Source organism: Puma concolor, chromosome E2, assembly GCF_028749965.1.
Source record: "Puma concolor isolate L17-30 chromosome E2, mPumCon1.1.hap2, whole genome shotgun sequence".
NCBI lineage: Eukaryota > Metazoa > Chordata > Mammalia > Carnivora > Felidae > Puma > Puma concolor.
In genome coordinates, this window is record NC_141681.1 from 44,929,590 (window position 1) to 44,941,156 (window position 11,567).

Below are 11,567 nucleotides of genomic sequence, written 5' to 3' on the forward strand. Positions count from 1 at the left end.
CTCCTCCAGACTCCCTTCCTCCTTCCTGGGAGACTGGCCCAAGGAGGGGCCTGGGCATATATATATAGGCAGCCACTGTGGGAAGGGCTGACCACAGAGGCTTCGGAAAGAGAAGGTGAGGAGGGGGCTCTGGAGGGTCTGGATGAGCAAGGGAAAGTAGGAAGCTATGAGGTGTAGGGAGGCCAGCACTGAGCTCTGGCCAATGAGCCTCGGTTTCCTTGTCTGTAAAGTGGCCCGCCATCAGGGTTGTGGGGAGATTCGTTCAGCACCAGTCTGGGCCCAGCAGAGAGCCAGGAGCACCCCCGGCAGCTGGGGTGTGGAGTGAGGCTGGTGGGGCTTCCCTCCCCCTCCTGGCCTCATTCCCACTCATGTGTCCCCAGCAGGACTATGGCTTCCGCAGCAGCAGAGGCGGAGAAGGGGTCTCCGGTTGTGGTGGGACTGCTGGTGGTGGGCAACATCATTATTCTGGTGAGACCTCCCCCAGTGCTGGGAGCCCAGTGGGTGGGCAGGGAGGAAGGGATACCTGGGGGTGGGGGCTCAGGGCCCAGGACTCCCGGGTTGGTGATGGCTGCAGGCTGTCAAGCCAGGGCAGCCTGGATTCCAATCCCAGCTCTGTGGCTCCCCAGCTTTGCAAACTCCAGCAAGCCGCTCTCCTTCTCATCACTCTGCTTCCTCATCGATAGATTATGTCCCCGTTGTGGGGACTGTTGTGTGGGTTCATCCATACTGACCCTCAGCTCCGAAAAAGTGCTTGACAAATGTTGTCCTCGTTAACATGACTATAGACATAAAGTGCCTGCTTGGGGCACAGGAGGCCCATCGTAATGAATACTAACCATAGCAATGTCTTATTAATTACTATTTAATTTTTTAAACTGTGATGCCTGTACATGGCTCTGGAGCCAGACAGCCTGGGCTCAAACCCCAGCTCTGCTGCTTTCTACTGTGGGACCTGGGGCCAGCAACGTAATCCTTCTGGGCCTCAGTTTTCTCATCTGTAGATGGAGATAAAATAGGAATGCCGGGAGTTTAAGATGAGTCATCAGATTCGTGCGGAGCGTGGGACGACACACGGTCACTGTCTGTATCGGCCATGACTCTGCAGCTGGTGACGATGATTATCACACAGAAAGCAGTTAGTGGGACCGTGCCTGGCGCGCACACACTAAATACCCCATGAGTGTCAGTGTGAGTGTTGTCAAAGGTAGCCACTGTTCTAGAAGTCTTCCTCTCTCCTTGCTTCCCATCTCTCATCCCTATAGGTACCTAGATTGTTAGTTTCTCCAACAATTTCTTTAAGCAATAGGAGCGTGTATACCTATTTTCTTCCCTTTTTGTCCAAGAGACAGCTCATTCCACATCCTGTTCTGTGCCTCCCAGTTTCTCCTGCTGACCTAGTCTGTAGGCCCTTCCACATGAGTCCTCAGCCTCCTCGGCCCTTTGTCGTGACTGCAGAGCACTCCCTCGTGTGGCACGCCGGTTCCTTTTACATGGTGACACAGGGAATGACTGTGTGGGTTGATGATTTTCCTGCACGAGCAGGATTGATTACTGCAGGTGGAATTGTGGATCAAAGGGTTGATGCGTTTGTAGTTGTTCCGGCCCCGGCCAGATTCCTCAGCTCGGGATTAACAACACTATTGAGAGAGGGCACGTGATCAAGCATCTCCTCTGTTCCAGTCGTGCGCTCTGGGCTGTGTATGTGGCATCTCCTCGTATCCTTGAAGCAACTGGCGGCTGGGATGTGGGCGGGGGGCAGGGATCCGGCCTGGCAGCCCTTCCCTTCTGGCCTCCGCCCAGCCCCATCCCCACTCATGGAAGGCGAGGCCCTTGCCCTTCTTCTTACAGCCCGCTTTACCGAGGCCGGTGGGGGCTCAGAAGGGGAACTCGTTCACAGAGAGTCCCGCAGCCCCGGCCGCCACGCCTGAGCCAGCCTTTCTAACCTGTTGCCCTGTCCAGCTGTCAGGCCTGGCCCTGTTTGCTGAGACCGTATGGGTGACAGCTGACCAGTACCGCGTGTACCCACTGATGGGCGTCTCAGGCAAGGATGACGTCTTCGCTGGCGCCTGGATCGCCATCTTCTGCGGCTTCTCCTTCTTCGTGGTGGCCAGCTTTGGTGTGGGCGCGGCGCTCTGCCGCCGCCGGTCCATGATCCTCACGGTGAGGCCCCGGGGGCAGGGCATGGGGACGGGTGGGCACGGAGATCATCCACACGGAGCCATAGTAACAACCACCGCCGCGGCCACGAGTGTGTGTTCAGCACGGTGCCACACTTGGGCCTGTCGTCCTATTTAATCTTCCCCTAACCCAGTAACAGGCTCAGCTGTTATCCTCAATTTCCAAAGAAAATTGGGGCACAGAGAGGAAGGCAAGGAAGCTCTGCCCAGGAGGATGATTCTTGAGTGGCAGGGCTGAGATTCGAACCTCAGCTAGTTGGTCCCCAGAGTCTGTGCTCGTGAACAACAGTAATGACAGCACAGCTACCGTTCAAGGAGTGCTCGCTATATTCTAAATGTTTTACATAGATTGGTTCATTTATTCCTCACAACCTACCACGAGATACCATCCTCCTCGTGAACCCGTTTGACAGAGTAGAAACTGAGGCTCGGAGAAGTGAAGTCACTTATCCAGGGTTGCACAGCGAGTGGGTGACAGAGCCGGGATTTGAACCCGAGTAGTTCAGCTCGAGCCTGTGCTCTGAATTTCTGCCGGGAATGACCACCACCACAAGAACCCACACTTCCCAACCACCCCTCATGTGCCCGGCACTAGGCTGAGCAGTTTAGAAAATGAGCTCCGCCGATCTCCCCAGAAGCCTCCGAAGTTATGCTTCTCGGCCCCTTTACCAGTTGAGGAAACTGGGGTTCAAAGAGGCCAACAGCCCAGGCGTTCGGGAAGGCAGGGCCTCTAATCCCGGCCCCACTGCTGCAGAGCCAACGTGGTGCCTCCTCTACAATCTAGGGCCTTTTCGATTCCCGGGAGCAGCTACTTATTCAATCGACAAACGTTTATTGAGCAAGAACCACGTGCCAAACCCCGCGCTAGGCACTGGGGCTCTGGTGAACCCCTTGTCCCAGGGGAGGATGCTCCAACGGAGCAGCAGTGCACAGCGAAGAGGGAAGGGAGAGCCGGAGCTGGGGCAGGGGAGGCCTGCGGCCAGAGAAAGCGAAGGCCTTGGGGAGGTGAGGGAGTGAGCCTTGTGTCTACAGGAAGAGCATGCGGAAGAGCGTGCGTGGGGGAGGGAACAGCAAGAGCAAAGGCTCTGAAGTCAGAGCCAAGTGGGGGTGGCGGGGAAGGAGAGGAAATGAGGTTGGATGGAGTGGGTACAGTGGGCGGTGGGCAAGGGGCATGAGGGCGAGAAGGGGAAGGTGGGCCTATGGGTGAGTCTTGCCAGCCTTGGTAAGGACCTGGGCCTTATTGTAAGATGGAGCCTTGGAAAGGCTTTCCTTCTCTTTTTCTTTCTTTCCTGCACGGAATTCTCTGGCATAACCATTTAACCTAAGCCCTAAAAGCTCACCCAACTGGTGAAAAAAAAAAAAAAAAGGTGGCTGTCTCCCTTATTAGTTTGTCATTAACTAAGACACAAAATTTTATTTTTATTTATTTTATTTTATTTTAATTTTACTTATTTATTTTATTTTAATTTTATTTATTTTTTTATTTTTATGTTTTTAACTGGGCATTTTTTCACATGATATTTTATTGCAAACATCGCAAATTGCACATTGGTTACCGACTGGGGAACATTTTTAAACATTTTATTTTGAAAAATTACCCAACTTACAGAATCGTGGCAAATCTTTCTAAATTCTAAATTCACCAGTCATTAACATGTTGCTTTGTTTCTCAATCTTTCATTATTTATTATTTATTTTTTAATGTAGTTTATTGTCAAGTTGGCTAACATAGTGCATACAGTGTGCTCTTGGTTTTGGGGGTAGATTCCCGTGATTCATCGCTTACATACAACACCCAGTGCTCATCCCAAGACGTGTCCTCCTCAATGCCCATCACCCATTTTCCCCTCCCCGCCGCGCCCCTGCCCCTTCAACCCTCAGTTTGTTCTCTGTATTTAAGAGTCTCTTATGGTTTGCCTCCCTCTCTGTTTGAAACTATTTTTCCCCTTCCCTTCCCTCGGGTCTTCTGTTAAGTTCCTGAAATTCCACATATGAGTGAAAACATACGATATCTTTCTCTGCCTGACTTATGTCACTTAGCAGAATACCCTCCAGTTCCATCCAGGTTGCTGCAAATGGCAGGATTTCATTCTTTCTTATTGCCAAGTAGTATTCCATTGTATGTATAAACCACATCTTCTTGATCAATTCGTCAGTTGACGGACATTTAGGCTCTTTCCATGATTTGGCTATTGTTGAAAGCGCTGCTATAAACATCGGGGTACAAGTGCCTATGCATCAGCACTCCTGTGTCCTTTGGGTAAATTCCTAGTAGTGCTATTGCTGGGTCATAGGGTAGTTCTATTTTTAGTTTTTCAAGGAACCTCCACACAGTTTTCCAGAGCGGCAGCACCAGTTTGCGTTCCCACCAACAGTGCGAGGGGATTCCCGTTTCACCACATCCTCGCCGGCATCTATTGTTTCCTGAGTCGTTAATTTTAGCCACTCTGATGGATATGAGGTGATATCTTGGTGTGGTTTTGATTTGTATTTCCCTGATGATGAGTGACGTTGAGCATCTTTCCACGTAAGGCATAGAATTTTATGGGAAATTTCAAACAGAGCAGAGTGAGTGGCATGAGCCCTGCACCCCCATCACCTAGTTTCAACGACATCGACCATAGACTTGGCCAGCTTTGTCCCCTCTGCTCCACCCCTGCCTGCCCACATTCTTCTTTCTGGGGTATTTTGAAGTGCATTCCAGACACCAAGTCATTTACCCATAAATATTTGAGTGCACATTTCTCTGTGATGAGGACAGTTTCGAGCAGTCAGGCATGTTATACCGCAGCATCTCAGCTCATGGCAGAGGAGTTAGCACGACCACTTTCCACCCCCTGTTGCTCTGAGGCAGAGGGCGTGGGGTGAGGGAAGAGCTTTTTTTCTTCTTATGCACAACCATCATGCCACTGGTGCACCTACAAAACCCACCCAAATTCCTTCATATCTCTCTTGCGATATCTGTTTGAACGCAGACTAGACAAACAGACAACCAAATGTTCCTGGTTGTCTCAAGAAGGTCTTTTTTTTTCTCTCCTATGGTAGACATTTATTTTACTGCACCCAAGCCAATAGTTAGCTTCAGGAAATACTTTACATATTTCTGTTGCTTTCATTTGTTCCTAACATTTTATTATAAAAAAATACAGAAATCAAAACACCGAAAAGGTGAAAGACTTGAACAGGGAACCCCTGTATGTACACCCACCACGTAGATGCTACCGTTCACATTGTCCTACACGTCTTTTTAAAGTTGCATTTCTAGGGGCGCCTTGGTGGCTCAGTCGATTGGGCATCTGACTTCGGCTCAGGTCATGATCTCATGGTTTGTGGGTTCAAGCCCCACGTCGGACTTTGGGCCGACAGCTCAGAGCCTGGAGCCTGCTTAGAATTCTGTGAATTGCTTAGAATTCTGTGAATTGCTTAGAGTTCTCTCTGTCTGCCCCTGCCCTGCTCATGCTCTGTCTCTCTCTCTCTCTCTCTCTCTCTCTCTCTCAAAAATAAATAAAAGCATTAAAATAAAATAAAATAAAATAAAGTTGCATTTCTATCCATCAGTCCATCCCTTGAGGGGGTGTGACTTGATACAGGCTTTGCCCTGACCGGGCTGTCCCTCTGTCTCTCCCTCCCTCTTTCCCCAGTACCTGGTGCTCATGCTCATCGTCTACGTCTTTGAATGCGCCTCCTGCATCACATCCTACACTCACCGAGACTATGTGAGCTGGGCAGAGGCCAGGGGAGGGGCATGACTTGGGGGAGGGTGGCAAGGGTCTGGGCCTGGGGGTGGGGTGGAGGTTGACCTCCCGCCCCACCCAGCCCCACTGGATCCTCTTCTTCCTGGACCTCCACAGATGGTGTCCAACCCATCCCTGATTACCAAGCAGATGCTGACCTTCTACAGTGCAGACACGGACCAGGGCTGGGAACTGACTCGTCTCTGGGACCGCATCATGATTGAGGTGGACATGGCGGGGGGGGGGGGGGGTTTGAGGCGGGCGAAGGGATGGGGAGGGCTGAAGGACCTGGGACTCTGAGGTAGCTAGGGCTCCCATTATGCCCACTGGTAGATGATACCCACTCGTGCGGTTCTTATGGGGGGTGGGGAGGGCTGGTCATGGCCATTTTCCAGATGAGGAGACAGGCCCAAAAAGGGAATGTCACTTGTCCAGTGTCACGTGGTTGGTAAGCTGGGATCAAGATCTGACAGCCTATAACCAGAGTCGCTGCTCTTAATCATTACACATACCTTCTTAATAACGATGGTAATCATAAGAACGAAATGTAATAAGTACTGACTTCTTTAGTACTGTCCAAAGCACCTTTAAAGCTTACTTATTCCTCACAACTACCCCATAAAGGAGATCAGCTTTCTAACAATGAGGAAACCAAGGTAAGAGGTTGAGTGGCTTACACAAGGTCACACAGCTGGTAGGTCACAGAACCAGAAGGATTGAAACCCAGACCATCAGCTTCCAGAAGCCACATTCTTTTTTTTTTTTTTCCTAATGTTTATTTTTGAGAGAGAGACAGAGACAGCATGAGCGAGGGAGGGGCAGAGAGAAAGAGAGAGACACAGAATCCGAAGCAGACTCCAGGCTCTGAGCTGTCGGCACAGAGCCCAACGTGGGGCTCACACTCGTGAACCGCGAGATTATGACCTGAGCCAAAAGTCGCTGTTTCACTGACTGAGCCACCCAGGCTTCCCCGAAGCCACATTCTTAATTAAACCCAATGCGATGTGGCACAAGAGAAGAATATTGAGGACCCAAGGGAAATTGAGGTCCCAATTCGATTCAAGTCATACAGCTAGCCAAGATGGGGACTCGTATTTGAAGGAACCTATGTTTTTATCATTCAGGGCCACAAATTAAACACCCACAGGGGCCAGAAGAAGCCAAAATTCTGCCTTTGGGTGTCATTTACTTCGGGTTTTGTTGAGAGCTAATTCAAAAGAATTTTAAAATAAGTAACGAAACGGTGGGTTTGATCCAAATCCTCCACCAGCCTCTTGGTGACGGGACAAATATCTTCTGCTCCCTGTTCACACACACGGACACTGCCCCCCCCCCCCCCCCCCCCCCCCGCCCCTTTGAAGCCGAGGACATGGGGAAGTCAGGCCCAGCTTCCTCACTCTACAACCTCGGGCGAGTGGCTGTCCTCTCTGAGCCGAAGCCTGCCTGACTCCGGCCTTTCTCTCCAGCAAGAGTGCTGTGGCACATCCGGTCCTATGGATTGGGTGAACTTCACCTCGGCCTTCCGGGCAGCCACCCCGGAGGTGGTGCTCCCCTGGCCCCCATTGTGCTGTCGGCGGACAGGCAACTTCATTCCCCTCAATGAAGAAGGCTGCCGCCTGGGCCACACAGACTACCTGTTCACCAAGGTGCGCCCCCCCACCCCCACCCCACCGGGTCTGCAGGTCTGACTGCCTCGGTTTCTTCTATCTCTCCCTCCCGTCCTCTCCTCCCCTCTCTGGCTTTTTCTTTCTCCCCCCTCTCTCTGGCTCGCCCAACCCTCTCCCCGTCGGTCCCTCCCTCCCTCTGCTAGTCAGGGGGAGGCCCAGGACCTGGCACCTGCGGCTTTTCTCAGTTGGGAATAAGAACAACAACAATAACAGCACAACAGCAACGCCAGCCATCGCTTATCCAGCCTTTGCGTGGTGCCGGGCATTCTTCTAGGTGTTTCAAGTTTTTGTCTGATTTCTCACCGCAGCCCTGGGAGGCAAAGATTAGAATGATCCCATTTTAAGGATGAGGAAACGGAGCTCACTCGCTAGTGAGGGATGGAGCTGGGGCTGGATTTCAGGAGGGCAGGCCCCAACTAGGCGCTTTAACTAGTGCAAGGTGAGTGCAGAGGCAGAGATTGAAACCAGAGGAGATTAGCTGGGAGGAGAACCAGTCCCAGTGGTTGCTCTGGCTGCTTTGGGCCCCCGGGGGAGGGGGGGGGGCCTTCAGCCACGTCTTAGATCAGGTGTCACAGAGAGAGGAGCCTGTGCAATCCATCACCGCTGTCAGAGTCACCCAGCCGTTTCTCAAGCCCGACTCTGTGCGGAGTGCGTGCGTGTGTGTGTGTGTGTGTGTGTGCGTGTGTGCGCGTGTGCGCGCGTGTCGTCCCACGGAATCCCCACAAGTGCTCTCGGAGGCCGGTGCGTCAGGGTTGCCACTTGCACAGACGGGGAAGCTGAGGCTTAGAGGGTCAGAATCATTCCTAGGCTCCAACAGCTAACAGGTGGCAGAGCTGGTCCCCAATTCAGTCCCACCTGACTCCAGGACAGACACCCTGAATCTCGTTCTCTGCTGCTTCCAAGTCGAGGCAGGGGTCTACGTGGAAATGACTCGCTTGTGAGACTCGGGCCCCACCTGGCCTCATTCCTAAAGGACGTAGCAAAACTGCACTCATCCTAAAGGCAGATTTCAAACCCTGGGAACTTACGGGCAGCAATGGAAAGCCAGCTCTAGACAAGACTGCCCTCAGACTCTCATAGCCACCAACAGGGCAGTACCCACCTGTGCGGGGCGTGGGCTCCACATCGCATCCCTGGTTCCCCAGAACCGCTCTGGGAGGTAGACACTGCCACACACACCCCCCCCCCCCATTGCACAGGTGAGCAAACCAGGGCTTGAGGAAGGAAATCACCTTCCCAAGGGCTCACGGTGACGTTTTCTCAACCCCCACCCCGTCTCTCCCCCTCCCAGGGTTGCTTCGAGCACATCAGCCATGCCATCGACAGCTACACATGGGGCATCTCGTGGTTTGGGTTTGCCATCCTGATGTGGACGGTGAGAGGTGGGGAGCCTCTGGGCTAGGCGGGATGTGCGTGTGGGGCTGGAGCGCCCCTCACTCCACTGCCTCCTCCTCCAGCTGCCTGTGATGCTGATGGCCATGTATTTCTACACCACGTTGTGAGGGACAGGAAGGCCACATGCACGCCTCGGCCTCTTCCTCCTCCTGTTCCTGTCTCCTCCAGCCGTGGACTGGATGGCTGCCTCAGCTCTCCCCTTCCCACCTCCCTCAAGCTTCCCTCCTTCCTCACCAAAGACCTTTTCCCAGGTTTCTGAGCCCTGCCGGGACTTGGAGGTGCCCTGAAACCCTGGGACATGTGTGCGTGGGCCCTTAGCCCTTGACGTCATTTCACTTTGCTGATTCCTGGCCCATCTTTCAGTGTTAATTTCAAGTCCTGTCCTCCGGGGATCCTTCCGGGATCCCACCCACCCCATCACCAATGCCTCTCTTATAGCTCCCCAAGCTCCTCCTTCATGGTAGATGTTGGCACTCATTGCTAAATAGTTTGGGGTTGTTTATTCTCTGGTGGACTAGGGTCGCCAGAAAGAGAGGAACAAGCTCTGTCATGGTCACTGTATTGTCCCCAGCATCACCCAGCAGAGGGCTGAGCGTGGATATTCAATAAATACTGGTTGAATGAATTAATTTGCTTTCTTGTGGGGCAAAGACAAATGAACAATAACTCTTCCAATGGAAGTGGCAGAAACTCAACTGGCACTGACTGAAACATAACATAGAATTTCTCGACTCATGCAACTGAGTCAGTATTGCTGGCTTCAGGCATGTCTGGATCCAGGGGTTCAATCTAAGTTTCAAGGAAACCTGCTTCATTTGCAGACAGACTTTCTCATAGCTAAGCAACACAGCAGCAAGAGAGGCCTCTCTCCCAACAGCTCTACCCAAGGTCAGGGATTCAATCTCACTGTCTTACTTTAGAGTCTAGCCCATCCTTTGGTTGGGCTAGACTCTAAAGTAAGACAGTGAGATTGAATCCCTGACCTTGGGTAGAGCTGTTGGGAGAGAGGCCTCTCTTGCTGCTGTGATGGGCTAGACTCTAAAGTAAGACAGTGAGATTGAATCCCTGACCTTGGGTAGAGCTGTTGGGAGAGAGGCCTCTCTTGCTGCTGTGTTGCTTAGCTATGAGAAAGTCTGTCTGCAAATGAAGCAGGTTTCCTTGAAACTTAGATTGAACCCTGGGAGGGTATCTGAATTAATACTGCTAAGGGTGGTGTTGGGAAGTGGGGGTGGTTTATCAAAGGAAAATTAGAGCTCGGGCTGTTGGGCTTGTATGGGTGACAGATAACCTCCTCCTACGGGCTGTAGCTTCCAGCAAGTTCTCTAATGGGTGGATGACAGCAAAACTCTACGAATCTCATCCTCGCTCTTTTGTCCTCTCTGAAACAGGCCATCCTCTGTCCATTTTATAGTAATTAGGCCCTGCCAAGAGGGCCTGGCCTCCTCCTCCATCAAATGACGTTTCCCACACTCCTCATTTACTCCACAGATGGTCTGCAAATGCTGAATTCAGATATCAAACTTTTTAAAATATACTTTTAAAAATCTGCAATGATCTGGGGCGCCTGGGTGGCTCAGTCGGGTGAGCGCCCGACTTCAGCTCAGGTCATGATCTCACAGTTCGTGAGTTGGAGCCCTGTGTCAGGATCTGTGCTGGTAGCTCAGAGCCTGGAGCCTGCTTCGGATTCTGTGTCTCCTTCGCTCTCTGCCCCTCCCCCGCTCGTGCTCTGTGTCTCTCAAAAATAAATAAAAACATTAAAAAAAGGAGAACTACATGAGCCAATATAGAAAAATGTCATCATGACATAAATAATTGGCAAGTATACATAAGGATGTTCATTACAGTGACCTAAATGAGCCTCTGTCGGGGACTGGTTAAGTTAGCTATGCTATGTCTATACTCTAGAATACCACACAGTAGTAAAAAATAATGTTTTAACGTGGAAAAAGCTCCAAGAAATGCAGAGTAGAAAAACTTGCACATACAGTACTTTTATTCCTGTGGATAACATATTCAGGGCTGGGTCTTTTTAAAGAAATGGGTCAATGTTTTCAGAATGATGTTTAAAAGAATTTATAACCCTTCTACTTAAAGATTATAAAAATTTAGAAGTGGAAGCGTCCCATATTTCACGCCCCAGGAAATCATCACCCCTCTCCCAAATCTGGTCCATCCCCCCTGGACAATTGCTATTGACACATGATGAATGTCTTTTTTAGCTTTTCAACAGTTTAATATAGATACATCTATAGATATTTATATAAGTGCACACACATTTAATGGAATCATGCTATAAAATATTGCTTTGTAACTTGCTTTCTTCACTTAACTATGTATTATGGTCACTTTCCATTCAGTATTTATGAATTCACCTCTTTTTTTTTCTTTTTAGTGTTGCAATGCATTCCAGGGTTTAGATGTGTCATAGATCATCTTGTTATGTAAATAGACAAGGAGCAGAACAGGAGGCATGATCTCATTTTTATAAAAATTATATATATTATATATATAATATATAGATCACACAGTATATATACACAGAATATATATACATATATAATAATGTGTACATATATAATATATATAATTCATAC

General features: G+C 50.5%; 1 protein-coding gene across 1 annotated transcript; it reads left to right on the forward strand.

The window, feature by feature from the left end:
* Positions 1 to 133: 133 nt before the first annotated feature.
* On the forward strand, positions 134 to 9,598 carry UPK1A (uroplakin 1A). Its single transcript, XM_086691118.1, has 7 exons — positions 134 to 468; positions 1,960 to 2,160; positions 5,819 to 5,893; positions 6,029 to 6,136; positions 7,378 to 7,557; positions 8,870 to 8,953; positions 9,036 to 9,598. The coding sequence occupies exons 1-7, from the start codon at positions 388 to 390 to the stop codon at positions 9,078 to 9,080; spliced, it is 774 nt and encodes a 257-aa protein (XP_086547244.1). The 5' UTR covers positions 134 to 387; the 3' UTR covers positions 9,081 to 9,598.
* Positions 9,599 to 11,567: the final 1,969 nt, after the last annotated feature.

Excerpts from the sequence above, each read along its gene's own strand:
- UPK1A (XM_086691118.1), top strand. The coding sequence starts at position 388 with ATGGCTTCCGCAGCAGCAGAGGCGGAGAAGGGGTCTCCGGTTGTGGTG. Across the intron at positions 2,161-5,818 it reads GCCGGTCCATGATCCTCACG|TACCTGGTGCTCATGCTCAT; the intron begins GTGAGGCCCCGG and ends CTCTTTCCCCAG. Across the intron at positions 7,558-8,869 it reads CAGACTACCTGTTCACCAAG|GGTTGCTTCGAGCACATCAG; the intron begins GTGCGCCCCCCC and ends TCCCCCTCCCAG.